Here is a 27,112-nt window from a genome sequence, read left to right on the forward strand (position 1 = left end):
TAAGGGTTGTAACATGGGTAGACCTAGAAGATTGAGGGGGATTCTTTTTTCTGGAACATCTGCGTGGTGCCTGCTCTTCAGGATACGAGAAAGGTAAGAAGCTGTGTTTGTGGGCTGAAGACTGGAAGAGGACTCCTTGATGGTTTTTGTTGTTTTGCCTGCCCCTCTCTTGAAGGGAGATCTTCCTTTTACTCCATGTAGCCACCATACAGCTACGCTGTGTGATTTCAGCGAGCAAGAGGTGGACACAGTCCTCTTGAGAGACTAAAAGTGTGTGGGCACCTGCTCTGGGTGCCTCCCTGGCTTCCATCTTGGCTTGACTCACATCTTCTGCATTTGAAGTCAAACGCTGCCGTTCCTTTTCTGGTCTGTCCTGGTTCAGCTATTGTGATGGTGGTAATTGGTTCCTTTACAGCTGGTGCTTTTTATTGTCTCTTATTACGCAGAAACTAAAATATCTTCTCAGGGGAGAGAGGGACCACTTCTCAAGTGCGGTAGAGCTGTTTGTATTGTAATGGGCTACTTGCTGCTGGTCGTCTTTCAGCTTCCTGTAGACCAGCGTGCTTGCTCATAAACAGCTACCAAGCTGCTCAGCCCAGTAAAATGTTTTATAAAGTGATTTATGAATGCCTACTGGTTCTCCAGTGCGATGGTTTGCTGTAGAAGGAAAGAAATTGTAGAAATGTCATTTTGCACAGCAGTGCACGCTCTCTCCACCAGAACTGGGTGTCTCTGGCCCAAGCAGTCAGAGGAGGAAGCGAGCAGAAGCAGCAGGCTGTTACTTGCCAGCGGATGTGCTTTTACCACAGCACAAAGACTTAGGAAATGAAGGAAGGGCTTTGTCAGGGTTCTCAGAGCATCAGCTAAACGCTGAGACTTTGGGATCAATAAGCAGCAAGAGTGGAGAGTTCTTCCTAAATTGGATTATAATCAAGGATTTCGGGGGGGGGGGGATGGGGGGAAAACAGTTCGCTTTGAGGAGTACCTCTAGAAGGGCCTGTTGTATTGCTGGGGCTGACTGATAGTGAAAATGCAAGTCATTTTGCAGGAGTGACAGAAGTGTGGTGCAAGTCACAGCAAACAGAAGAGGGAGGGGCAAGGAGAGCACATGGCCTTGAGACCTTGTCAGAGCATCAACTCTTCCTTACCCACAGAGGTTGGTAGAGCCCTAAAAGGTCTTGAATAGCTTTGTGACCATGAGGCAGAAACACTAAGGGGTTGGGGAGGTGTGATACAGAGCAAACGGGGATTAGCAAGGCAGGGTAAGCACATTAAAAAGGAGGTGTGGGGGGGAAGGAAGAGTTTCTGGAACCAAACTAAGTAGGCAGAAAATTTGTCATTTGTCTGGATTTGGGGATGAACACACAACACCAGCATCATCAATTTAAATGTTTTTTTCAGTGGTAGCTGGTTGATGAGCTGAGGTGAAACAAGCAGGGTGAAGCGTGCTGGTGCACAGCCTGCATGTGTGAGGGTCCAGGGCGCACCCCAGGGCACGGGAGGGAGCAGGGAGCCTGTATCGGCCAAAACCCAGCTGATATGGGGTTGCAGGACACGAGGAGTGCACGTGTGATCCCTGTGATGGAGCCAGCAGCGAGCAGCCATCCTAGCAGAAGTGGAGGTCAGTGGGGCTGGGGGAGCTCTGGGGGTGCTGGGGCACACACCACGGCCGTTTCTGTGGGGCACGGGCTGAGTGCTGCCGCTGTGTCACGGCTCAAAACGATAAGAGAAGGGGGCGAGCCAGGAGGAAGGATGTGATGGGCTGTGTGAGCAACCCAACGGAGGCTGGGCTGCTTTTTGTGCTCTGGGTAGATGAGTCAAACCACCTGGGTGGGAACGGAGCTTCCTGGTGGGTCCTCAGCTATAACCCTTGCTCCGAGGGGTCAGTGAATGAGCCACAGATGAGAGAGCTTTGCTTTGGCTCGGAGGTAGGTAGGGTTTGCTCATCTCCGTTCGTAGCGTGCGGTGCCTTTATTAGGATAGGGAAGGACAGCTGGGGAGTCGTTTTCAGCCACATAAAGGGGAGATGGAAAGAGCTTTATTCCTTCTAGGGTGGAAGACAGGATGTTGGCTGACGTGGTACGGCAGCAGTCCCTGCGCTGTGGTGGGGTTGTTTTAGGGGGCAGAGCCTGGGCAAATGCCACTTGCAACCTGCACAGGGACAGAGCCCACAGGGAGCAAGGGGGCTCGCGAGGCCTGGCGGGGAGCAAGCCTGTCGTTAGGGAAGGCAAATAGGATTCGGGAGTTGGATAAAAATACAGCAAAATCAACAGATGTACCTAATTCGGAACTGCCTGTCTGGAAACTTCATACAAAAATGAGAGATGAAGTCACATCTGGAGAGAAGTCTACTGAATTATTTTAAAGTATACCAGAATGGATGCATTAGCAATATGACAAATATTTTCGGAGCAAATTCCTCCCTGGCCTCTATTCCTCAGTGGGTCACCTCTTCTTGAAATCCTGTTTCCTCATTTCTCTTATTTTGTTCTTGAAGGAAATGCTCTGTATGTGTGAACACAGCTGGTTTTGGTGGGGCTGTGGGGAGGCAAAATTTGCTTTTGAGTTCTTTCCTCACACAGGAAAAGAAAAATGGATCCTCAGAGACATTGTGGATGATATTGGCAGTAGTAACTTGTTTCTGGCCAAGGTTGGTTGTTTTAATTATGCTTTTTTACGTGTCTGTTTTATGAGAGTTTACTTGAGTGCTTTGTTTTTTTATTTTTTATTTTTTGGAAATGCCACTGTAGGTAAATTAGCATCACCAATCCTGGATGCAAGTGGAAAAAAAAAAAAATCCACCATGTTTCTGTGCCTTTTGGGGGGATGTCATGATGCCTGCTGCCCAGTAAGGCTTTATTCTAGTGGACACAGGAGAGTCTTTTGCCTTTTGTTTGTTTATTTGATCTGGCTTATTTAACTGTTGGTCATTCAGCCTTACTTAGTTTTGCCCTCCCTGGCTTTTTGTGACCATTAGAATGGGAATAATTACTGTGAGTTTTTTTTTTTCCCTGCTTGCTTTTAAACATTTATAACATCCACTTAGGAAAAAATAATGGTCAAATGTGTTCTGCTCCAGTCTTCCTTTCCGCTACTGCAATAAGAATTAATCCACTCCTAGCACTTGGAGGACAGGAGGCGAAGCTGAAGCACTGGTTTCAGATTAGTCATTTTTGTTAGCCAGCTCATCAGCGTTATGACCTTTGCTCATTGTTCAGTGGGGTTTTCTTCCTGGGCTATTTTGTTTTGTGATTTTATATTGGTAATAAACAGGTAGAGGAGAGACACGCGACAGGCTTGAAGGGTATGATTGCTTATGGGTTTTGTAGCTGTCACAGGTGCAGTAGCATGGGTGTATCCAGTAATCCTCTCGTCAATAAAAACTTTGCATCCAAATTCACTGTGCTTGTTGTTGGTGTGAGTTCAGGCTCCCTTTTGGGCCTGAACTGAAACAGAGGGGGAACCAGAAGAAGAAATTTTGTCTCTCTTCCCCATCTGGGGCAGTACAGATCTGAAAAGCCATTTCTGTTGTCTTTCACAAGTATGTGAAGTGCAACTTCTAAGTCTCGGAGGGCTGCTGTTTTCCTGTAAGATGGGATTAGACTGAGTTCAGCAAAGCTGAAGCCTCCATTTTGTTCAGTATTTCTGCAGAATTTGCAAAGCTGTTCCATTGCCCTATTGAAGGGTTTACATCGGAGGAAGACTTCACTTCCCAAAGGAAGACAAGTTCTGCACTTCAAAAGGTACTTGGCCCTGCATTTTTCCTCAGTCAGAGCATCGGTAACTTAGAATATTTTGGGTGAAGTCTGAAATGGTGCTCAGCAAGGCTAAGACTAAGGGATAGAACAAGGAATTTTGGTCATTGCCGTGATCTGCCCTTGTGTGGGTGTCCCTCAGGCAGGTGTGCCAGGACACTGGGTGGCTCCAACTCCAGGGAAGCCTGAGGGAAACTGCAAGTGCTCCAGGTATCTGAAAACCAAGAGCATGGAGTGATGATAATTTTGCCTGCTTTGTTTCACTTGTATTCTTTGTTAACAAAGAGCAGTCTAGAGGGAAATAGTCTATTATTAATATTTAATTTCCTCCTATTACTGAAAGCAGATGACCTAAAGGTCATGTAGCCAGCAGCCAATAATCAAGCGAATAGGGAAATCAGAAAAATTGTGTCATGGTGAGAAGGGTGATGCCTCCATCCTGCTCTCTTTCCTGCCTCATGCTGTAATGTCCCTCCATCCTTCAGTAGGGCAGGGAGGCAGAGAGGCTGCTCTCCAACAGCTCCCAGCACACCGGGCTCATGCGACCAGTTAGGGTTATGGGGAAGCTTCTCTGAACTATAAAATACGAAACTTCAGAAAGCAAACCAGGAGGCAATGCTGGAAAGTGTTGCTGCCATTCACATTGTTCTCCCCTGAAGGATAGCTATTTTCACTGTTTGCAGTGAGCTTTTTGTGTAGTGCCTGTGTGCACATTGACTTGTTTATTGTGACTCGATCCTCTGAAGAAATGGGGAGAGGCGAGGTTTCTTGGAAACCTGGATTGAAAAGATAGTGAGATCCTCTTTGAGCTGAAGGACTTTGAGAGCATAAAAACTGACAAGCATCTCCCCCTCCAGGCTTTGGAAAGTAGGAAACGATGTAGCAGCACTACTTCTCTGCTTGCAGCCACGTGTGAATGCAAGGATTTTCCCTAAGGGAGCTAGGTAATGTGTACGTGGCTGGTACCTGGGAAGGGTCATGTTGTCAGGAGATGTAGATTGTGATCTGTGGAATGGGGCTTGGTGAAGACTCCCCCGTGGCCTCCGAGCTGCCTGCTGTGCTGCTGCCTTGCTCGCACCATCCTGAAGCAGACGAGGAGAAACCAATCCTTTCTGGAGGCTGGGGACACTGCCGCCTGTCACCTACATGCCCATAGATGTCTTGAGTGCCTTGTGGACTGTTGTACCCCAGGAGATTTTGCTAATATGTAAGAATAGCTGTCAAACTAAGTGTCACAGACGTGTCATGTGTCTGGCACGTGGTGTGGAGGGCACATCATCTTCCCAGCGTGAAGCCAAAGCTGAGGTGCCTGAGCTCAGCATGAAGAGGCCAAGTGCTGGGAAGGAGTTTGTTCGAGGTGGGTGGTTGGAAGCAAGCAGTGGCCAAAGGCTCACCTTGATCTTTTGGTGCTCAGGAGAGTGAAGGGGCAACACCTTTGTCCAAAGCCAACTGGAGATGCCAAACAAAAGCTTGCTTGGTCTCCAGTGCTGAATTGCTCCATGGGAACATGCTGTTCAGATGCTTTATTGAATTTTCAAGGAGCAGTTTTTCACTGAGGCTGAAATATGGGAGAGAACAGAGTGTTCCAAGTCACTAAAAATGAACAGAGCAACAGCTTTACAGGTTCGTGAGTGGCAAGAAAGGTTTATTTAATAATGGGGAGAAAGCCGGAACATAGCCCAAGGTATCAAGGAAGAATTAATCTAATTAACAAAACAAAACATGAGCTTGAGTAGAAATACTAATCGTAGCTGTCCAGCATGTTGTGTGATACAGGTTATTCTCCTGAAGTTTCAGGAGGCTTGCCATATTGATCCCTGAAGGGCCTGAGCTGTTAAATATACACTTCCCCAGTGAGTAAAACAAGTTGTTAATTAATTTTGTATTGTCAGACCTGGTTGCTGAGCCTTTGGGTCGTGCATGAAGTAGATGCTTCTATAATAAATTCTGTATTGCCTCTGGGTATGTCTTCTTTTCTAGGTGGTCTGCATTTCATTTTGTCTCTGTGCAGTAAATTTCTAGTCATATACACATGAAGACTGGACCTGTACTTGTTTAAAAGCAAGTGGCAAATGTGTCTGCAATTTGAGTCTCATCACATTGGGTAAAGGCTGCAGCAAGCTGACATTGCGAGAGGTGAATAAAACGAGAGGGAAGCTTGGGCCAAATACGGGAACCTCGTGGGTGGTGACACCTTCTGTAAGCAGCGAGTGAGGCCCCTGACGTGCTGCGTTGGGTGGCTGATAATAATAATTCCTGCTTCTAACAGCAGTTGCTTCTGCAGAAGCTCTGGCGCTGAAGTGAAGCGGACACAAAATGTTGTTCGGTCGTGGCTGGGACACCTGCTCAGCTCTGGTCATTTCTCTTCTGAGATGTGCTGGCTCTGCAGAACTCTTAAGTGTTTTCCAGCCCATCTGGGAGCAGAGTGGGGTGGAAGGACATGTTGTCCTCTTCTGGGCATAACATCTCACAGCTTGCCTCGGGATAAATAGCTGGAGCTGGGGCTCAACTGTCAGGCCACTGTTTGTGAAGGGGGATGGGAAATGGGACCAAACAAATTCAAAGCCATATTAAAAAGTTAAAATCAGGCCATGAAGCACACAGTTGAAGGAGAAGGTTAAAAACTGCAGTGCTAGAGAACAGTTTGTGATGTGGTCATCAAATTTCATATTCCAGCATTGTGCTTTTTCAGGTTATGTGGAGAGCTGTCAGTAATCCAGCTTCCTCTTTGTGCTGAATGATTGCCATGAGGGGGACCTCTGCTGTGTAGGTTTGCTGCTTCACTCCATGTCCTATTGGAAAACATGTTTGCGACGAGCCAGTGAAAGAGTCAGGTTAAACAAAATGGGAGCCCGAACCAGTTAGAGCCTTCATCTGATGGACGTGCATGGTGTTTCTCTTACGGACTTGTTTTTCCCCACTGCTTCCCTTGTTTGTTTTTTTGGCTCCTGCCACCTTTTTCCTGCCTTCTCCCCCACCAGCCCCTTTCTTGCTCTTGCACATGAAGCGTTGTAGTTTAGCTTTCATCTTGCCCTTTGTTTTCTTTCCCTCCCAATTTTCTTTGTCTCTATCTGATATTAACTCAAATCTCCTTCTCTGGAAGTCGGGCTGGGGAGTTTTCATTATTGCTGCCTTGAAACAAACCTATTGGGATTTGAAATGGACAATCAGATGCTGTAGAAGTGATGTAGGAGCACATTGCTGACATCCCTGGAATTTCAGAAGGTAGAAACAATGAAACAATCTATGGGAGGTCAGTGACAAACAGGGTTTTTGCTAAAAAGATAATGTAGAGACTTGTTTTTTGTTGTTGTTGTTCTTTAGAAAAGATTAAATGGATGATCATTATCTCCCTCTTAATAGCTATATCACAAACTAATCTGTTCTGTTCATTTCTTCCACACAAACCGAACAAAACACATACAGAAGATTGTTGAAGGTGGAGAGAAGCTAGGTTTTTGAAACACATCCAAACCACCAAGAGCCATTCACTTTCCTTTCAAATGCAGCATTAGCAATAGAGCTCTAAATCAATGAAAGGTCTAAAATTAGATTATATTCCTGAGATCAGATGTGAATCACGAGTTAATCATATTTTCATTTATTATCGCTGTCTTTACCCTTTTATTTTGTCCTGTGAAATTAGGTTTCTGAATTCAAAACAGTGAACTGTGAAGGCATGAAACTCCAGTGGGTTAGAACACAGCAGGTCAGCTGTGGATGAGGTACCAAAAAGCTTTCGGTTTGGAGGCGCATGCTGCTTCTGAAACTGAGTCATTTTTCAGTTAGTGCAATGTCTCTCTTTCCCAACTCTGGTGTTTCAAGTTGCTGTTCTCTTAAATTAGTGAGAAAATATATTTCTACTAAAGTCTGCTAAACAAGGTTTAAAACCCACTCTGGAATAACAGGATAAGACAGCAAACAATTCTCTTCACTGTGCAACGAAGCTCAGGGCACTGTATTCTCTTGCTATATTTTTACCTGAGACTGGGGTGAAACACACCTGAAAGCAGAGATGTGAGGTGACCTGCAAGATCAGTGTGCAAATGAGGCACATGCACATGTAGACGATGTGTATCTGTTCCTGTGAAATGGCAGCTGGAGGGATTGGATTTCCCTGCAGACGGCACCGTGTTGAGTCCAGGTTTGTGTGTATGATGCAGGAATGTGAACGTGTGCTCCAGGAGATGCTGGTGGCGTTGTGCCTGTGTGTGTTTCTGGGAGGGGTACGTCTTGGGTGTGTTTCTGGCTGGTCAAAGAATCAAGCTGACCTTATCTATAAAGCGTATCAGAATGTGAGGATGCAGAAAGACGTTATGTACAATAGAGGCATAGCAAATAAAATGGCTTGCCTGTAGGGTGAATATTTATGTGAGCAAAAAGATGGTGTTGCAGGAGAGGAACCTAAAGAGACCCTTGTAAAGGGTGTCTGTTCTCAGCAGGAGAGTACTGATAAGTACTCTCTGGGGTGCCTTGAACTATTTATTTTCCCTGCTGCTGATTGTGTTTCAGTATCTGTGGACTCGGAGGAAAAAAGCAGGTACGAGAACAGGGTGAACACATGCCAGCAGCATCATGCCCTTGTGAATGAACGAATGTTCGTGTCATCGCAGAGCAGCATATTTGTGCAGCATGCCTCTGTGGCTAAGTACGTGAGGGTGGGCAGCACGTGATGGCCCAGTGCTGGGTTTGGGACTGGAGGGAGACAGGTGTATGTAAAAAGGCTCCTCCACCTTGCCTCCCTGCAGCCACGGCGCTTGCCAGGGCATAATTAATGGGGCTCTCATGTTTCAGGGCAGACTAGTGAGCAGCTGCTGAAGTGCCAGCTCAGTTGGTAGCCTCGAAAACAAAACGTCCCTTGTTTCTCATCACCGCTGTGAAATACTGCCTTCCTGAACCTTGGGCCTGGCCCTGCAGCTTTCAGGATAGACAAAATGTGAGACTTTTGCCAATGATGTATTCTTCTAGGTCTGTTTAATATCCGTTATCAATTTAATGTGCCACTTTAATGAGATTTTGCTTTTTCCATCTCCGCCGTGGAGCTGATTACTTAGCGTATGTGGTTTTTGTTTGTTTATTGTTATTATTATTATTTTCTTTAAAGGAAACTACAGAAGAAGTTGAATGTTTGCTTCAGCTGAAGAGAATATTTCCCAAGTCCTGGGCAGAAAAAGGGAAAAAGAGAACCAGAGGATGGTGTGTATGACAGGAAGCCATGACTAGCAGTGTGATTGTCAACAGGAAACAAAAATTCACAGCCGATGTGACGCTGCCATCCAGCATACTTGCTGTGTCGTGTTGCCTGCCGGACTTTGGGGCCTGGGAAGCAGTGTTTGGCTGCGTGAGGTATTCTCCTGTCCATTCATCTGCTGGAGCTTGAATTACTCTACATCTGGTTAATCCACTTGGCTGGAGTTGGCAGCCCCTGTTTTCTTCTCTTTACACCTGCTCCTGCCAAGATCTTCGGCAGCCATGTGGAGAAAGGTGTGAGGGTGAGCCACCCTCGGCGGCTGGCAGCTGAGCGCTCTTCAGACCCCGGACAGCTTTGAGGTGTCTTGGCTGTTCAGTGCTCTGCAGATATGAACGCTGAGCTTTTCTGGCACGTTCTCACGTTGGCCTGGTCGCTCTCACCATGCTAGTACATGGGAAGGAAGACTTCCTCTCAGACATAGCTTACATCATCCTGGAACTGGTCATTGCGGTGCTGGCCATCCTGGGCAACATCCTGGTCTGCTGGGCAGTCTACTTGAACAGCAACCTGCAGAACGTCACCAACTACTTCGTGGTGTCCCTGGCTGCTGCTGACATTGCGGTGGGAGTGCTGGCAATCCCCTTTGCCATCACCATCAGCACTGGCTTCTGTGCCTTCTTCTATGGCTGCCTCTTCATTGCCTGCTTCGTCCTGGTTTTGACTCAGAGCTCCATCTTCAGCCTCCTTGCTATCGCCATCGACAGAATCATTGCGATCCGCATACCCCTCAGGTAAGCACGGGATGGGCTGGGAGGCAGAGGGGGCACTGTGGCGAGGAACGAGCATCAGTAAAAGCAGCAGATTTGAAGGTGGGCTGAGGAGGGGAAAGTTAAATGAGCAGCATTGCTTTGTCCCTTGTAATTTGGCAGGGGCAGCAAAGCCCATGTTTCTAGGGGCCTACCTTGGTTGCTGGATTTTCTGGTTGTTTCTTTTTCCTGTTATTCCCTGATCTCACGTAGCCTGTGTCCACGGCTTTGCAACGGTGCTGCCTAGGAGCTGCCGTTCCATATTTAGACAGGATTTTGCTATAACCTCAATAACCTGTGCTCTGAGCCACGGCCAACAGCACCGGAAGGATCGCAGTGGGAAAGTGGAGCTAGAACAATACGTGGTGGGGACAGAAAGGGGATTGAGGTCAGCTTGTCTTCTTCCTACTGGGGAGAATGGGGAACTCTGCCTGCAGCTGGTGGAGCAGGCTTGTAGGAGGGTATGGATGGGGATTTTCCCTTTGGGTCCATTAAATGTGAAGGGAGGAGAGGCAGCATGCCATGAAGAAGCTTGGACTAGCTCCAGCTGCATCTGCACACAAAGTGTGTGTTAGGCCCAGGCAGGAGCTTGTCCCCACTCCAGCCCTGAAGGTGGTTATTCTGTGCTCTCCACCCTGGAGTTAAATGTCCTTCTCTTCCTAGAGCTTGAAAGCTGAATAAGACTGGCTGCGACTTGGTGTGCAACCAGGGAGGCTGATGTGGGACAAGGGGAAGTTTTGCTGCATGCACAGGGGCTGCTACTCAGCTCAGCCTCCCTGAAGCACTTTGTTGTGATGGGGTTTGTTTGCCTGTGGGTGCAGAGCAGCACTACGTGTTGTGGGCTGGGTTTGAATTAAAGGCTTTGTGACAGCACTTGCAAGTTGTTCAGCAAGCTTGAGAGATGCAGAGAGAGCCCCAAGAGAGGCCAGCGCTGGCAGAGCATACAGGAGTCTCCTTCCTTCCTCTCTCGTCCTTAGGAGGATGCAGCGTGCTCTCACAAATGGAGAGACTTGCTTCCTATCCTGCTGAAAAAGAAATGTAGCTGCAAAAACAGAACAAATTTCCGATTATTATGCTCTCAGGTTTGAGGTTTTGGATCTCCTCTCTCCTGTCAAGTTTAAATCACGTGTGTCGAGCTGTCCAGTTTGGTTTTGTCTCTTGTGAGTACTTTGGTCATCCAGCACTTATGCTGATGAACACAGACGTCCCATTCAAAAATAGAAAGCATTCTTTTCCCTAGGGCTGTGGAGATTACCTTTCCATGTGGACCAGTGCAGCAAAGTCTTTCCTGAAGGCTTGTCCCAGCATGCTCGTGCTGCTCTAACATTACCGTTAATTGTTGGCTTCCAAGCTTACAGTTTTAAGTGTTACAGCCTCTGCTTTAGGGCAGTTGTAAGGAATAACAATTCCATTCCATTGCAGAGGAAAGCTCTATCAATATACTTATAAACTGGACTGTCTCCACTTTTTTGCATTTCTACATATAGGTAGATGTTTTCAGGTCATACCCCAATGTACTGATAAATAGTACAAAGAAGCATGTGTAGAGAAGCCTTTGGTAGCTTGCCTCTGAAATGATTTTGAAAAGGTCTGATGTCTTCAACTCATCTCTCATAAGTTAACTCTGAAAACTTGTGCTGACAGTTTAAGCATTCATACTGTTAAGAGGATATCTTGCCAGGAAAAGGATTTTAGAAATCTGGATTTCTGCCCGTTTTTGGTACTATTCTAATTATATTGTCTTTGCAGTTTAATTTCCTGGAATAGCCACAGTAGAGTCTTTTAGTAAAATCTGACTGCACCAGTGCTGGGCAGTGTACCTGTTTCACTATTTTGTTGTTGAAAAAACAGAACACACCCTTTTCCACTCCAGAAACCGTGGAGTTTATTGGATATAGAAACCGACAGGTAGATCCATGGGTTCTTCCCCCTCCTTGTCCTGTACTGGTTTGTCCTTTTACGGTAGGAATGAAGAAGTTGTCAATTCTCTTTTCCTCAGAAGAATTTATGGATGAACGAACGTTAGATTTATAGGTTCTGACACACTGAGAAAGTGAAAGCTGATTAGCTGAAGAGGGAAATGTGGTATGATTCAGACTGCTCACATCCTCTTCTGTTTTTTTATTTTTCTAACACCTGATTGTCTCAAAAGTGCGTCAAATGATTGGAAGGAAAATTCTGCCACTAAGAATGCAATGTTTTTGCCCCATCCTTTAATGTCTGGGAGTACTTCTCTCCTTTCAGAGGACAGAAAAGGTAACGAGGCATTCCCAATACTATTTTGATAAATTCTCTTAAAAATAAATAGACTTCTTGTGTGTATTCTAGAGAAATGAAAAAGGGCCAAACCTATTTTTCTTCAACTTTTTAATATCTAATTTGTCCTAAGAAAGATATCCATGTCTCAATGGATACCTGTTTCAACACAAATAAACTGTATTAAGGAAACAAGAGTGGGATTTCTGATTCTGTTTAGTGTTGAACACCTCAGTAAATAACTGGTGTTATGTATGGAGTGATTTTTCAGTGGATAAAAGAACCTTTCCCCAAAAAATGCAGTGAGGAAGGATACGCATAGCTAAAAACATAAACATATAAAAAAAAAAAAAACAACCCTATTTAGAGAATGTCTTGTGGGTTATGCCTTTCAAATAATTAAAACATTGTGCAGAATTTGAAAAACTTTCTGGCAGTTCCCAAATGCTTTGCAGAATGCTGCCAGGATTAGTACAAGTGTAGCACTCTGAAAGTAGCAATAAAGCACTCCCAAGGAAGTGAGCCCGAGCCATTGTTCGGTGTAGCATTAAATACACAGTGTCTCCCTAATATGGCAGGTACCTGAAAACCTGTGGTCGCTGATATAAAACCCCTGGGTGTTCTGAACAAAACTGGCTGTGAGTCGGAGCTCCAGGATGAAGTCACGGGCTGAGAACAATTGCCACTTTCCAGGCTCTTTGGTGCCAGGAAATGCTGCGAGGGCGCTGTGCCCAGCCACGTGCTCTCGTGCATGCACTTGTTGTGCAGACGTTCCCGTGGTGAAGGACAGGTAGCTCTGATGCAAAGAGAGGAGTTCTTTCTTCCTGCAGCCAAATGGAAAAGTTTTCTTAGGTTGCTGCTTGCTCTGTGTGCTGGCTTCAGGTGCTCGCCTGAGGCATAAGTCCGTGTGCTTGCCATTTGGTGCCAGCTACAGGAACTTGGAGAGCTTTTCCTCTGAGGGAAAGTACTTCAGAGCTGACTCTGGGATGCTTTGCTGGGAAAGTCTTGCTGAGGTGCAGCTTCCTGACACTTGGAGCATCGGGCCACGTTTATCCCGTGTAGTGGGGACTGAAATTGCAGCTCTGGCTTGGCAGTGGGGTGACAGGTTGCTTTTCTGCCAGGGGCTAAGGGAGCTGGGCGTGAAGCATTGCTTTCTCTAAGTCGGGGTGGGAAGAAATGGAGAGATGGATAAAAGCCCTGAATAAAGTCTAGGACTCAGAAGGGACCTTTGTACTGAGAACAGTCTGTTTTAGCAGTTCCTTTAATTCTCAAGGGTTGTTTCCTCAAACAGGCATATCTGAGCATCTGATTCAGTGAATCGGTGACTTAATGTTTCGTTGCTGCTTTGAGTGCCACTGGCCTTCTGTCTTTCCCTGCTCACTGTAAGTCTTTTGACCTTACACCAAGCATTTCCTACATGGGCCCATATCTTGGCCAGTATGGCCAGATCCAATCTAATATGAAAGAATAATTCCCTTCTTCCTTTGAACAGCCATGGGCATGGCTTTGAAAGCAGTGCTATTTGTTTGTGGCTTCAAGTGGAACTTGCTGCTGCCAAGGTTGTAGTCTGGGAGCTGGTTGTGCAGTGAGCAGCCTGCCTGCTGCCACTGGGGGCCCCGTGCCCATCTGTGGGACTGCCCCATCCTGTCCCCACAGCGTAGCCACACACCAGTATCAGTTACACTTGATAACGGGAGGAAGTTTCTTGACTGAGAGTCGTGGGAAAGAGTTGTTTAGGTGGTGCATGAGAAGGTCTAGGTTTGGTTTCTTGCTCACGACTTCCTAGGTGAGCTGGGGCTGTCAGCATCTTGTTTCCAGTCGCATGCAGTAGGGACAGAATATCCTCCTCCTGTTTGCCCCCTATGACTGCAGCAGCATCAGGCACCGGGGGGATGTGCCGAGTGAACAGCGTTTGTAGTGATTTGTTAAAAACCATGAAGCACAAGAAGAGCTCGTGCACAGACAGTCCAGTGCTGCCTGGACACCTCAGATGTGCCACAAAGCCGCTCGCCAGTTGTGCAGCACAGGGGCTGTCAGTGTGAGCAGCTCCTTTTGGCAGGCTGCATCTCCTCCATAGGGGTGCCAGCAACTCGTGCTGTATGTGATGCTTCCTGAAAGCCCTGCACTTACCACTTACCCAGAGCACTGGGGGGACAGACAGCAGCTTTGGCCTGGCTGCTGTGAGCCTGGGAAGACACCTAGCCAGGTACACAAACTCCTCAGTGCCAGCCTGAGGAGCTCCCTGAGTGGGCAGCCAGAAGGCAGCCAGGAGAATCTATCTGGCAGTAACCCAACCTCAGCCAGGTCAGCTGGCGGCATCTCATGTGGGTTCTAGAAATGAAGCTCTCCCAAGTCTCTCCTCAGTGGGTTCCTGGCCAGCATAGTGCCACACACTGTCACTCGATGCTGTGAGCTCTCACTCTTACCTCCTGGAGATACTGAGTGAGGCGTTATGGAAATGCACTGACGGGCTGAGAGTTCCTGCTGCCAGCGCGACACACCGCAGCTGGGAAGCAGCAGGCTGCTTGGGTTAAGCGCTGTTCCTAAGCCTGTAAAGTTTGTTGCATGGGAATCCCCAGAGGGTAAGAGGGAGGGAGAAGCTGGGGGGGGGTTGTTTGCCTGGAGCAGTAATGAATGTATTTTTAGTGGAAGGGAAGGGACATCTCTAGTCGTGGGATAACAGCTGCACAATTTCAAAATTCCTCTGACAAGATGTAGCCAATTCCAGGGCTGCATGGTTTTGTGATTTTTTTTTTCCAGGCTTCAAGTGCCTTCAGCCAACCTCTTGCTCCCCAAGTGTTCTTTTCAAAGCACAGATGCTGTTTTGTTGTGTTGATTAGCTCTGAATGTAAGCAGCTTCTCTGCTGCCATCCCTATGCATTGATCAGGACCCACCACTTGCTGGAGAAACCTGCTCGTTTCCAGGGATCAGCTGAATCCCTCCCTGATTTCTGGAAGGTGGATTTAAATGTGTTTTGGGTGCTGGGAATTGTGTGGTTGACTCCCTCACCCGCTCCTCCTTTTCCAATTTGGAAATGCAGTTGCGGAAAGGAGACTCAGGCCTGCCAGGTCATGTGTGGAGCCAAGCTGTTCTCAAGGTCCTTCAGCAGGGATTTAAAGTGTGTGTGGGATCTCCCTTCTGTGCTGTGCCCAGAGCAAGCAGCACCTCCCCGCCTTTGTTTTGAACTGGCATTGGGATAGGAGCATGAACCTGTGGGATTAGCTATTTCATTAAGAGACGGAAAGATTTTGATGGCTTGTTGGAGGGAAAAAAAATGTTTATTTGCTGAGAGGATTCTGGGGACGGAGGGAGAAGGAGCACTGGGTAAACACTGGGAGCCCGGAGCTGCTGTGGTCTGCCTGCAGACGCATGGGGTCAAACACAGTGTGGGACCCACGCTGGACAATGTGGGAACCCAGCTATCTGCTTTCTACACTGAGCATTACCAAGTAAAGGAAGTTGCATTGAAACGTCAAACTGTTGCCCTGATTTTGGTTTTTAGAGGAAGAACTGGTGGAGAAAGCTCAAGGCTTACGGTAACCTGTGAGGCCTTGGGAACTGGCTGATGTTCCCAACAAACTGAGGGCCCTGGCTGCACTGTCAGGTTCGTACCATGTTGCTTCCCGGCTCTGTCAGCAGATCATGGAGGATTTATTGCTAGGAGCACAGGCTCGAGCCAGGTGTCAATATCCTCACCACTGAGGTTGCCCTTGGTGTGTGCAGTGCAGTAGTCAGAGCACTGTCCTTAGCTCGATTCCTCCTTTATGAGGAACTGACACGGCGTCAACTTTCTGGGCTGCTGAGGGAAACTGCTGGCCTTGTCTCCATTTTTTAAGGAAGTTTAGTGATGGCTTCTTGGACTCCTTGAAGGTGCTGTTGTGGGGCAGAGGTGCTGTGCAAGGGAATGCCAGCCTGGCCTCTGCAGTTCACCCAGCAGCAGACTTCCCCAGAGCTTATCTGAGCGTGGATGTGGGGCCAGCAGCACTGTGCCTCTGAGTTCTTTGGTGCCATTTGGCTCGCAGATCAACTGCAAGACAGGCCAAGCAATTCTGTGCTAGAAGCCTGTTCCCTCGGCAGAATGGAGGAGCTACCTCAGCCTTTGGCGAAGGAGCCAGGGTGGTGTTCTTCACCACCAAGAGTCAGAGCAGTGCTGCCAGTTATCCAGGCTGTGAGATCCTTGTGCGTGGCCAAGTGAGATGGTGGAGTTGGAGGTACACAGATGAAAACCATATTAATTTCCCTGCTTTTCTGTAGCCTAGTCACTGCCTAAAGGAAAGAGGGGGGAAGTAGACGGCATGCAGTGGTACCGTGGAGTCCATGCTGTGCTGGGTGGGTTCTGCACAGCACTTCAAAGACCCATCTGAAGAAGCAGGTGCTGTTCTTGCTGTCTTCTGGGGCACTGGGCTGTTGTTTGGGTGTCAGGGGCTTGTCAAATGATATTGGTGTAATTCCCATTTTTTCCTCTGCTTTCTAGGTACAATGGCTTGGTGACTGGCTCTCGAGCCAAAGGTATCATTGCCATCTGCTGGGTGTTATCTTTCATCATTGGCTTGACACCAATGCTAGGGTGGCACAAGCGCTCCCAGATTGAAGAGCTGGGTACTAATAAATCCTCTCCCATCAACTGCAGCAACAGTATGGTGGTGTGCCTGTTTGAGGCAGTGGTCACCATGGAGTACATGGTCTACTACAACTTCTTTGCCTGTGTGTTGTTGCCCCTCCTCCTCATGTTTGGTATCTACTTGAAAATCTTCATGGCAGCCCGGCGACAGCTCAAGCAGATGGAGAACAAGATGGTACACGGGGAGCGCTCACGCTCCACGTTGCAGAAGGAAGTCCACGCGGCCAAGTCCTTAGCCATCATTGTTGGATTGTTTGCAGTCTGTTGGCTTCCACTACATATTATTAACTGTTTCACCCTTTTTTGCCCTAATTGTGCCCATGCTCCCCTCTGGCTGATGTATCTGGCCATTATCCTGTCTCATGCCAACTCGGTGGTAAATCCTCTAATTTATGCCTACCGGATCAGGGAGTTCCGATACACTTTCCGCAAAATCATCAGCCAGCATATTCTGGGCAGGAAGGAGCAGTTCAAGGCAGGAACAGCCAGCATTAGGACTTCCACCCATGGTGGGGACGGCGAGAATGCCAGCATACGAATCAGTGAGTATGCGTTGGAGGTGTACACCAATGGAGAGATTCACAGGGATCCTGAAAAGCAGGACTTGAACAAATGCAAAGCTGTCTTGGAATGGCACCAGAACGGAAATGCTCTGGACATGGAGACAAATGGGCATCTCCCGCATTCCTGCAGAAATGGAATTCTCTCAGATGCATGCATGAAGAGGGAGCTTCACAGCGAAGAGCTAATTGATGCCCAGGTGTCTTACTCGAATCTAGAAAGCACAGCCTTCGCAGCAGCTGATGTTTCCTGATGAGTCCTTCGAAGTCTTCCTGGTAGAATTATTTTATTTTTCCATGGGTGGCCTCTGCCATGGCAGAAAGGGAGTCTGGGGGGCGGGGGGAGAGGAGTGTATCCAGATTGCTGTGGAGAAAGGGGTCCGTACCCAGGACTCTTGGGAGGACCCTAAATACCAGACTGGAGAAAAGCCAAGAGACCATCGAAGTGGACTAAGAAAGGAGGGGGACATGCTACCCAATGCTGGCCTGTCACCAAGAGCAGTGCCAAGGTCAAAGATGGCATTCCAAGGTCAGCACTGGGAGACTCTCACGATGCAGAGCATATTATGACGTTTTGCTGTACTGTGTGTCTGTGGTTGTACGTCAGTTTTGCTGTCTTTACCAACAGAAATTAAACCATGGCTGGAAGTATTCACTTAATTGCAAGGAGCAACAGGGAGGGGCCTCCAATTATTTGGCCCTGAAAAAATGGAAGGAGGATAGCAACATCTATTGGTCAGGAAGGATGCCAGCAGCTGTTTGGAGGAGGAATTTACCTGAGGGGAACTTTGGATACCTTCAACCATGACATTTTGTCTTTCAGTTCGTGTTTTTAAAGCTTATACTGCAACAGGTTGTTCGGACATTTTTTCTTGTCTTGTTTAGATTCCATTATGTTAAGTTATAAAGACGGGCAAGAACTCATATTCATTCCCTGAGCGCTCAGTGTTCCAGATGCACAAGACAAATATAACCTCATAGCTCTCCACTCTGTCAAACAAATAATGAAAACCCAGACCATAATACGGAGCTCCCTTAGCAAAAGGGCTGTTAGCAGGACGTGGTGCTCGACCTTTCAGTGGGCTGTGATAGCAGGGCTGGGTGTGCCCCGAGGAGCTGTGGGGAGCTATCAGGTGGGAGGTGTCCACAGGCCCATGGGCACTGTCTGGCTACTGCTTTTTCCCTCTGTGTCTATGTTTGTCTTGGGATCCCAGAATGCAAATTATCTCCATGGTCCTAAGCTTTCATCCTCACTCAAAATGCTGTGGGATGGGATTTTTCTCTTTTTTTTTTTTTTTTTTTGAGGGTGGGGGTGGAAGAGGAAAGGGGGAGGAAGGCGATGTGGGACAGGACGTACCTATTACTTCTGGAATCCCCATGAGCTCTATTTAAACACCTTTCTCCTGTGATTTCAGTTGTTTCATGATGTGCTTTACTGTGAAGCCTGATGTGTCCCTGCAGTGCAGAGGCCAGGGTCTGTCTGATTAGAAGATGTTCCTACTCTGAGGAGCTGGCAGCAATCAGTAGTAGTGGAAATCTGCTTAGAAACTGCAGTAGTCTGTGTAAGAGAGAGGCAAATCTTCCGCAGCAAAGGTATGCACCGGTATGGTTTGTGGTAGAGCAGTTTCATGGCGGTTTGGTAACTTCCTGTATCACTTGTTAGCTCTATCAGTTATCACTTGTGGTAGCTCAAGGATGACAGACTGCCATGCTAGCTTGTATTCTACCTAAATCTTGTCCAGCCTTTGTTTTAAGGACAAATATTCCATGCCCAATGCCACTAGCCTTCAGGAGAGACAGGCAGGTCCTACTAGACATGGTCCTACAAGAAGACTAAAAGTCTGGTAATTCCAGGGATCTGGACTTTTTCCATAGCTGAAAACATCAGAGGTATCAGCCCACAACCCTGGGTCTTCCTCATGTCCCTCCACTAATGTTTCAGAACCCAAATAATCTGATTTTCAGGAAGGAAAGGGGAACTGAATTTTGATATTTGGGGAAGAGCACATTAGGTTTGTGTTCTCATTCCATGTTTATTTTAAATATTGTGAAGTATTAGAATGAAAGTCAGTTTTATTTGAAGAAACTTTTCTTTTTTTACCAGTCTGTCTTCATGAAAGTGGGGAGTGGTTTAGACTGTTGAATGTGCTCAAGTATGTAAGTGCTCTAGGCTAGCACAAAGCTTACTGTGAGATGGAGAAAAAGATGTGGTTGCCACCCCCATCCTTAGCAGGAAGACATGCAAGTATGAAGAACAATAGACTCTGCAGTTCAGCTGAATCGCTGCTTTCTTGGCACGGCTCTTCCATGTAGTCTTAACGTCAGAGGAGTGGATTATCACTGCAGCACCACTAACAAACACTAAGCTATTTCTCTGTGACTGACGTTGCAGGTAGTTCCTTTGTAGGGTGTTTTAGGATCTTGTTACTCTGTCTTGTTGGAATATTTCTGTAGATTGTGCGGTATGACTCCTCTGGCCTCCTGAAACAGCAGCAGAGGAATTCAGTCAGAAAAATGGGGGTCTGAACTCTTTGGGCCTCAGCTGGGAGCTGAAATGTTTCTAAGAATAACACAAGATTACATCCGGTATTCATGTCAATAACAATTAGGTCCACAAAGAAGCAGAGCAGGGAAGGAAGTGTGGGAAAATACCAGCATTGCTCATGTGCTGGAACACACGCGAGTGCAGAAGTGTCTCCTGTTGGGCTTTAGTTGCCATTGTAAAGGGATATTTTATGCCACGTTGCATCAGACTTTCAACAGCTGATGTAGGTTGGTTGCTTTCTATTGTTTCCTGGGCTTCTTCACACTCAATTATGGGAGTTGCTTGCTTGCCATAAGAATAGGACTGATCTATGCTGATGTGACACACTTAAGATTGTCTCTCTGGAAAACTTTCCTGCCCAACTGGATCGCCATGCAAGTTGACTTTGCGTTTCCAGATGTCTTGAAATCAGTTTTTGTCACCAAGCGACGTGCCCCCAAAGTGTGTCCAGTCCCTTTCAATAGCAGTGATCTAGATGTGAAATGAAAAGGATATGTGAAGGGGCCAGGGGATGTGTGTAGGAGGAAGTGCAGTGGGTGTAAGGAGGCAGCGTGTTTTATATAGCATTGGAAGTCTAGTCACAGGAAGGAAGAATGGCCAATTGCACCACATGCTGCGTGCCTTCTGGCAAACATATGTCTGAGATGGACCTTCAGAAGATGTTTCCAAAGCAGTTCTTGGAGGGGAAGCATGAACCTTTTGAACAGAATTTTGGAATTCTTATTTGTTTCCTTGGGATCATGATTTCAAGGCTTCCATCCCTTTTTTTTTTTCTATTTAAAAAAAAAAAAAGGATGGAAGCCTTGGGAAAAAAAAAAAAAAAAAGAGTTTTAAGGTCCTATGAATGAAGCCTGCTCTTTTCTCTTTCTGCCAGTGCCCTCCAGTCTCAAGAAAAGTACCTCTGCCAAACTACACAGGGCGAGGATCATTTTAGAAAGTTCAATAATTTTTTCCTAACTTCCCCACTCATATCCCCATTTTCTTCCCAGCTGAAGATGTAGCTAATGAAATAGCTGTTCTTGATAGGCAAAGGCGGTACCAAGACGAAAAGAAGAATGAGGTGACCATCAGGAGAGGCTAGAGAAGATCTCCTTGGGAATCCAAGGTGCAGTGTGTCCAAAAATTAAGAGCTGGGGTAAGAAGAGGCTAATTTCATTGAATTGGAACATGTTGCTAAAAATGGCTCACAACCCATAGAGCGATGTGGTGCCTCTTTGGTGTGAGGGCATTCCATGAATTTCAGCATTCCCTTGGGACTCTCAGGCTCCAGGGTTTATTTGCTTTATAGGGTTTTGGAGAAAGTAAAATTCTGATCATTTGCCAGGAGTAATTTTATCAAGAGTTCTTCTTAGGTCTGTCTTCTCTATAGGGCACTGCTTTCTGTGTGTGCAAATGCACTTACAACTTTGTCCTGCAATTTCGTTTTGTATCAGCAGTATCTCCAAGCTCTATGCAAGCTCGAACTGCAGCTCTCAGAGCTGAGCAAGAGAAGAAAGAGGCTGATGCTGGTTTGACAGAGGGCACTAGCAAAGGGTCACGGTAGGACAGCTGAGGTTGCTGTAGGCAAAAAGGACTTGCCACTGGTCCCATCTGGTGCTTGTGAGTGTATTGTGCAGATGAGCTTGGGAGTTACATGGAGTACTCTGAATCTTCGATCATTCTTTGAAAAGAAGCTCCAGAGGATGCTAGAGGATGTAGGAAAGTCTCTTAAGGTGTGAGAGCAGACTGGAGTGTCAGGGTTAGACGGGGAATCTTGGTGGGGAAGGAGGATATGTAGGGTATGTGTTTGGGAGGATTTCAGGGGAGTGGGAATGTGATGGGAGGTGCTGGGGATTGCACAGATGGTCTCGGGGGAGTGGGGCTGGCACGAGCCCAGGGCATGACTTGCTGAGAAAGGACTCTGGAAGGGATGTGTGGTCTCATGGCTCCTTGGGGTCACGGCAGAGAGGGAGGCAGCCTTGCCCCAATATCTGCAGAAGGTTGACTTTTTCTGGTCTATATATGATTGAGGTAGAGAGATTTTTTCTTGATTATCTTATTTTCAGATGCATTGTCTCATTTCATGAGTGCGTTCAGGTGTAACAAAAGCCCTTCTGCTTCATGAACATGAGCAGTAACGCCCCTCTCTCCCCCTCATCAATTCAGCTGTTTTGTGGGAAGGGTAAGCATGCTGTAACTGCTGTGATGCATTAAATCTGCATAATACTCTAGTGGTGTTTGGTAGGTTTAGCTGCCTAATAGTCAGTTCTCTCCTGATCTGTTCTAGGCATCAGGCTGCTCTGAGACCAAGGATCTTTGTCTTTCTAGCCCTGAGCTTTTGGCCTCTACAGTAAAGCACATCAAGAGTAACTAAAATCACCCCAGTTCCTTGTTTGCATGAGAGGTGACTGAACCTAACAGATTGAGAATCCCCAAAAGGGGACAGTGTTCTGTGTAACTCCTTGTCTTATTTGTCTGCTGGGGCTCTTAACACAAGCATGCATTGAATTCAAGACTGGAACCTGTTGATCTGAGAACATCCTTTGCTTCCCTGGTTCTGTCCCAGGAGCTGGTATTCCTGCCCCCGTCCTGTGGAGCAGTTGTCTCTGTGGTCAGTGAGCCAAGACACTATGAACACCCTGCTGCACACGCTGTCACTAGGAAACACTTACTCTTTTAATTTAAATGTTTTATGAATATAGTTGTTGTTTTCCCTCTGTTTGTCAGTTACCAGTGGGAGGGGAGGGAAAGGGGTGGGAGAATCTGTGCATGCATATATATTTAAAGTGCATTGACCAAAGTTGTTTTTTTTTATTTGTTTTGAATCTGTGAAATTTTCATATCTGTGAAGTCATCAGACTGCTGGGCAGTGAGGAGCCACTGGTGCTGCTGAGTCTGTCTTGGTTACATTTCTTAATAAGCATTAAAATAATAAAATATATTTGTAAAAGAGAGTGTGAGTGTCTTTGTCCAAGGAAGATCCTGCTGGCTGACCCTGTTTTGTAAATATTTTTTTATCATTTTATTAGCTTTTTTCCATAGATCTGTCCCTGGCACTACCTGTTCTTTTGCTGAAGATGTTAACATCGACTCAGGTAACTGGAAGCCCCGCAACATCCCTGACATCCTGGGATCTGTCATCTTGGCAATAAAAGTTTACAGCTGCGTACGGAACACAAGGTAGAGCACTGTATTTGCCCAGAACACTGCAGCAGCAGAAACAAAGTGTTACGTAGTGGGATCTGGAGGAGATACCTGGAGCACACCACCTTGCCAGCTATTACTGGAGCATCTCAGCCCTTTGGCTCTCCTTCCACACATCAGACATCATTGTTACACCACCGCTACTTCATCCCTCTGTCCTGTCTGCCAATACTGCTCAGACTGAGCTAGCCCCAGCCTGATAGCCAAATTAGTCTGGAAATGGAGGCAGTGAATTTAAATGCTACTGTGGTGCCTCTCAGGCCAATGTTGACAGGAAGCAGCAGGAACAATTTCCAGCTTTCCACAGCTGGCAGCTACTAAATGTGTGTGGGGAGGTTAGTGAAAGTCTGTGTGACCCAGGAGCATTTGGAATGGGGAAGCGTTGAAAGTTCACCAGATAACCATCAGCTACTGGTCATTCCCTCTTTTGGTTCCCTTTGCAGCTGGGTTGGAGGCCTTGGTTCGTGGAGAGGTGCTGGTGCCCTGGTGCTCTGCAGCCAGCTGTGCCTGAGCTGTTCAACCAACTGTGTAATTGAAAAGCTTTTTCATTTTTTTTCCCCTCCTTTCACAAACACTGTGCGTTTTGTTCTGCAGCATCAAAGGCCAGGAGCTGGGAGGAACAATGGGTGTCTGCAGGAGCTGCAGGGGAACAATGGCCATACCTGGCCCAGGGAAGAAAGCGAGCACTTGGAAGAACAGAAAGAGCTCCTAGTTTAACTACACAATTGGCCTCATCTGGAAATCTAAGTTCAGAGATCTACACCTTGGCTTGGTCACCCAGAGAAACTTTGCAGGGCTTTTGTGGTTGCCTGAGCTGAGGGACAATACAGCTTGCTAGTGCAATATTTACTGCGGGAATGGGGAATTGATGCTTCTGAATGCTAAAGTAGGATGGAATAGTGGAGGATGGTGATTTTCCTGCAAATGGGTGGATAATCTTTTTTGGCTAAAAGGCTTTTTTCAGCATTTAAAGCAGCAGGATCTTCCTTGTCACTTCTGCCCCCAAACAGGAAGCTGTTGCTGCTAAGAATAGCACATACAAGTGCCTGCTGTGCTCGTAGTCATGTATTTCAAGGAGAAATTTGGATGAGTTAAAAGCTCTGAGGATCTTTTCTGTGGCCCTGTGGACCTCACAATTTACTTTCATAGGAGAGATTCCCAGTGTCTTGCATTTGACTGAAGTGACTGAGTGAGATTCCTCATGTATTCATTCAGGTCAGGGAGAGAGACTTCTGCCAGCTTGGATCCTGGGAGGAATCCCCCTCTGATCCCTGAAGTTAGATGAAGCGACTCACTGCAGGTTGGAGTCTCGCTGAATAGTAAGTGGAGCTGCATTCTTCCTACCTCCCTGTCCCTTCTTCAGTGCTGTTCTGAGGAAAAAAAAAAAATAATTAAAAAAAATGGGATGGTGCTTGAATAACAGAGGTTCCCTCAGATATGACCCAGGGGATGGGACTGTTAGGTTTTGGGCTGGAAGGTGCACCACTCTTGTAAGCAGCATCATTGCTCTGCTGTGAGGCTGCAGCAGTCATCGGTGAGATTCTGCTGGGTGACAGTAAAATGCTACCCACATCTCAGAAAACCAGAGGTTCGTTTTGAAAAGTGGCATCCTTGCAGTGCATCAAACCAAATGACCTAAGCCAAGTCCGGGGCTGAGAGTAGCAGGGTGATTTCTCAGCAAGTGAAAGGCAAGGAGTTGGAAAAGAGGATTCAGTCTGCAGGTTCAGAGTAAACTGTGTAAAGATGAGGTTATTTGGAGTGCAAATCCATACTGTGTGGTCTGAGCTCAATACACTGAACTCCAAACCTGGGACTGTGTTCCTGGGAGTGTCCAGCTGCACTCCAGAGAGGTGCCTGCAAATTCTGCAGAGCCCTGGGCAGGCTTTAAACCGGCTGGTGTGGACACTGACAGCCCTGGAGCTGCAATCGCTCAGGCTTTGTTTACCAAGGATTTACCTGGAGCCCTAGGCAGCTCAGAATTTTTGTCTTACCTATTGCAAGGAGATTAGATAACACCTCAGAATGAGAGTGAAGAAAGTCCATGTGCACGCCGTATCATGCTGCCTCAGCTGTTGGTGAAGTCGTGGGGTCTTTGGGGTTAGTATTAGTCTGGGATATTACTTCTAAATGGGGGGTTAAGCATATCTTAGTTGGATGCTTCATGTTGCTGGCACACTTGCAGCTGCGTCATTTGGGCGTTTGGCATCATCCGGGCTGTGACAGTCTCAGGTGCCTGTGCTTTGGGGTTTCAAGGGGTTCAAGATTCTGGTGCAGTGTGGGGATCATGTCTAGAAGGGAGAGGGGGGGAAAAGGCCTAATAAAGAGAGAACTGAGCAGCCTGGATCAGTTCTATGAAGAATGCAAAACAAGCCTGGGCTATCTCAGGGTAAGCTGCACTCGTGGTGCCTCTTGAACCCATGTCCTGTTATTGTTGGTGTGGAACACGAGGGTCTGGGCCAATGAAAACAAGGAAGGCGGCTTGACAGACACAGATTTTATCTTTTGAGATTCGTCATGACCTTTCTAGTGTATAATAAATAAAGTTGACTCAGGAATTGGCAAGTGCCCTATAACATGCAGTCCTGGTGTCGGGACTCGGCAGAATGTTCTGCTTAGCAATGCACTCTGTTAGCTTTGTTTGCCAAGCTCCTATTTTGGAGGTGTGCTGAAGGGCTGAACAGTGGCAGATGCTGAAGCCTTCTGCAGGCAGGTGCACTGGACCCAGCATCTCTGGCCGTGCTGATCCAGGCTGGATGAAGGTCGTTTTGAATCCGTGCTGATACAACCTTTTGCTGCTGGGCCACAGAAGGAAAAGAAACGTCTTGCAAAGAACACTGCTTGCAGTGGGGTGAATCCTGAGGCAAGGAGGACTTCCATCATTCCACATTACTTTGTAACCCTTCAAGCATTTCAGTCGGCATTGAGAAGGATTGCTTCCTGTGGTAATGTCTTTAGAGCAGCCCTGCCATGCACACTGGGTCCTGTGATATTAAACATCTCCATCATTCAGAGGACGTGGCCAATTCTGCAGGTTGATGGGAATGGTAGGTCTGAGACTTGCCTGCTGCCCCGTGAATCCCTGCTGGGCCATCTCTGAACTGTGGCTGTGAGCAATCGGTCAGGTTTTGTGAGCTAGCCCTGGTGGCAGGGGCTGATACACAGTGCGCCTCTGAAGACAACTGGGATTCATTTGCTGCTGAACTGAAGCTGTTCTGTGATAGCAACATATCAGACTGTGAAGTTATTCTGCAGAGCCAAAATGCACTGGGAAGAAAGGGATGAATGTGTGTGTTCCCAGCTCCAGAGAGACCACGGGGGGAGAGCTGCAGTTAAATCATGAAGATTATGGCTGTGTCAAATGCAGAGCCTCAGGAGGGGAGCACTCAGCCCTGGCACCGAGGTGCTGGGTGGGCTGCATGAGCACTCGGCACCTTAAAGTAAGGGACAACTGGTTGCTTCATTTCTGAGGTGCCTGCCATTTGGGAGCAGTCCAGTATTCCAAGTGTTTCCTGCCTTTCTTTATATTCATGCCAAAAGCACTAAGAGAAATAGGGTGGAGACAAAAAATCTCAGACCCTCCTCAAGATCATCCTTTAATTCCAGAAGGATCAAAATGCTAAAGGTTGCATTAGAAAAACAGAAATAGTCTTTTCTCCCACCATTGGTAACTCAATGCCACAACTAAAGCTGAGAGTCAGCTGCTTGTTCTACAGCTGTGTCCTTTCTGAATTCATGAGAAATAGCATTTTGATTTCCTTCCAGAGGAAATATACAGTAATACCCCGAACTTGCACTGAGGCCTTCCAGTCTGCAGAACTAACCCATGTAACGTTCATCTGCAACGGAATTAAACCCAAGATCCTCTTTTCCTTATGGATTGAAACACTGCTTGGGAATCGAGGCTTTTTGTAACAAATCTTTGCATCTTGTTTTCTCTGAGCACTTGCTTCCCATGCCAGTTCCCTCCTGTCCTAAGTTCTCTATTTGCAGACAATCCTCCCTTTGCAGCATGCAAGACCCAGGCAGCACAAAAAGTTTAAGGTGTAGGGGCCGTCTATCCTTTTCCCATGGTTCAGCACTACCTGGACTTTCAAAATAATAATACAAAGAAGTGTAGCATCAATGTTCCTGTAGATTTTCACTTTATGTGAAAAATAAAGGCTGGGGGTGCTCTCTGCAGGCTACCACCCATCT

At 47.0% G+C, this 27,112-nt stretch overlaps 1 protein-coding gene across 10 annotated transcripts in view; it reads left to right on the plus strand.

Moving 5' to 3' along the window:
- Positions 1–22,668, plus strand: part of ADORA2A (adenosine A2a receptor) — a 30,125-nt gene extending 7,457 nt beyond the window's left edge. For 8 of the 10 annotated variants that reach the window (XM_027470085.3, XM_072024320.1, XM_027470083.3 and 5 more), the window contains 2 exons: positions 8,860–9,737; positions 16,484–22,668. In XM_027470085.3, coding sequence (XP_027325886.1) covers positions 9,388–9,737; positions 16,484–17,444 — 1,311 coding nt within the window. In that variant the 5' untranslated portion in view covers positions 8,860–9,387 and the 3' untranslated portion in view covers positions 17,445–22,668. Of the gene's footprint in view, positions 1–1,650; positions 2,651–3,640; positions 3,744–8,859; positions 9,738–16,483 lie in introns of those variants that run through there. The other 2 variants (XM_005023560.6, XM_005023561.6) reach the window with 2 other exon arrangements.
- Positions 22,669–27,112: the final 4,444 nt, after the last annotated feature.

Source organism: Anas platyrhynchos, chromosome 16 (genome assembly GCF_047663525.1).
Source record: "Anas platyrhynchos isolate ZD024472 breed Pekin duck chromosome 16, IASCAAS_PekinDuck_T2T, whole genome shotgun sequence".
Classification (NCBI taxonomy): domain Eukaryota; kingdom Metazoa; phylum Chordata; class Aves; order Anseriformes; family Anatidae; genus Anas; species Anas platyrhynchos.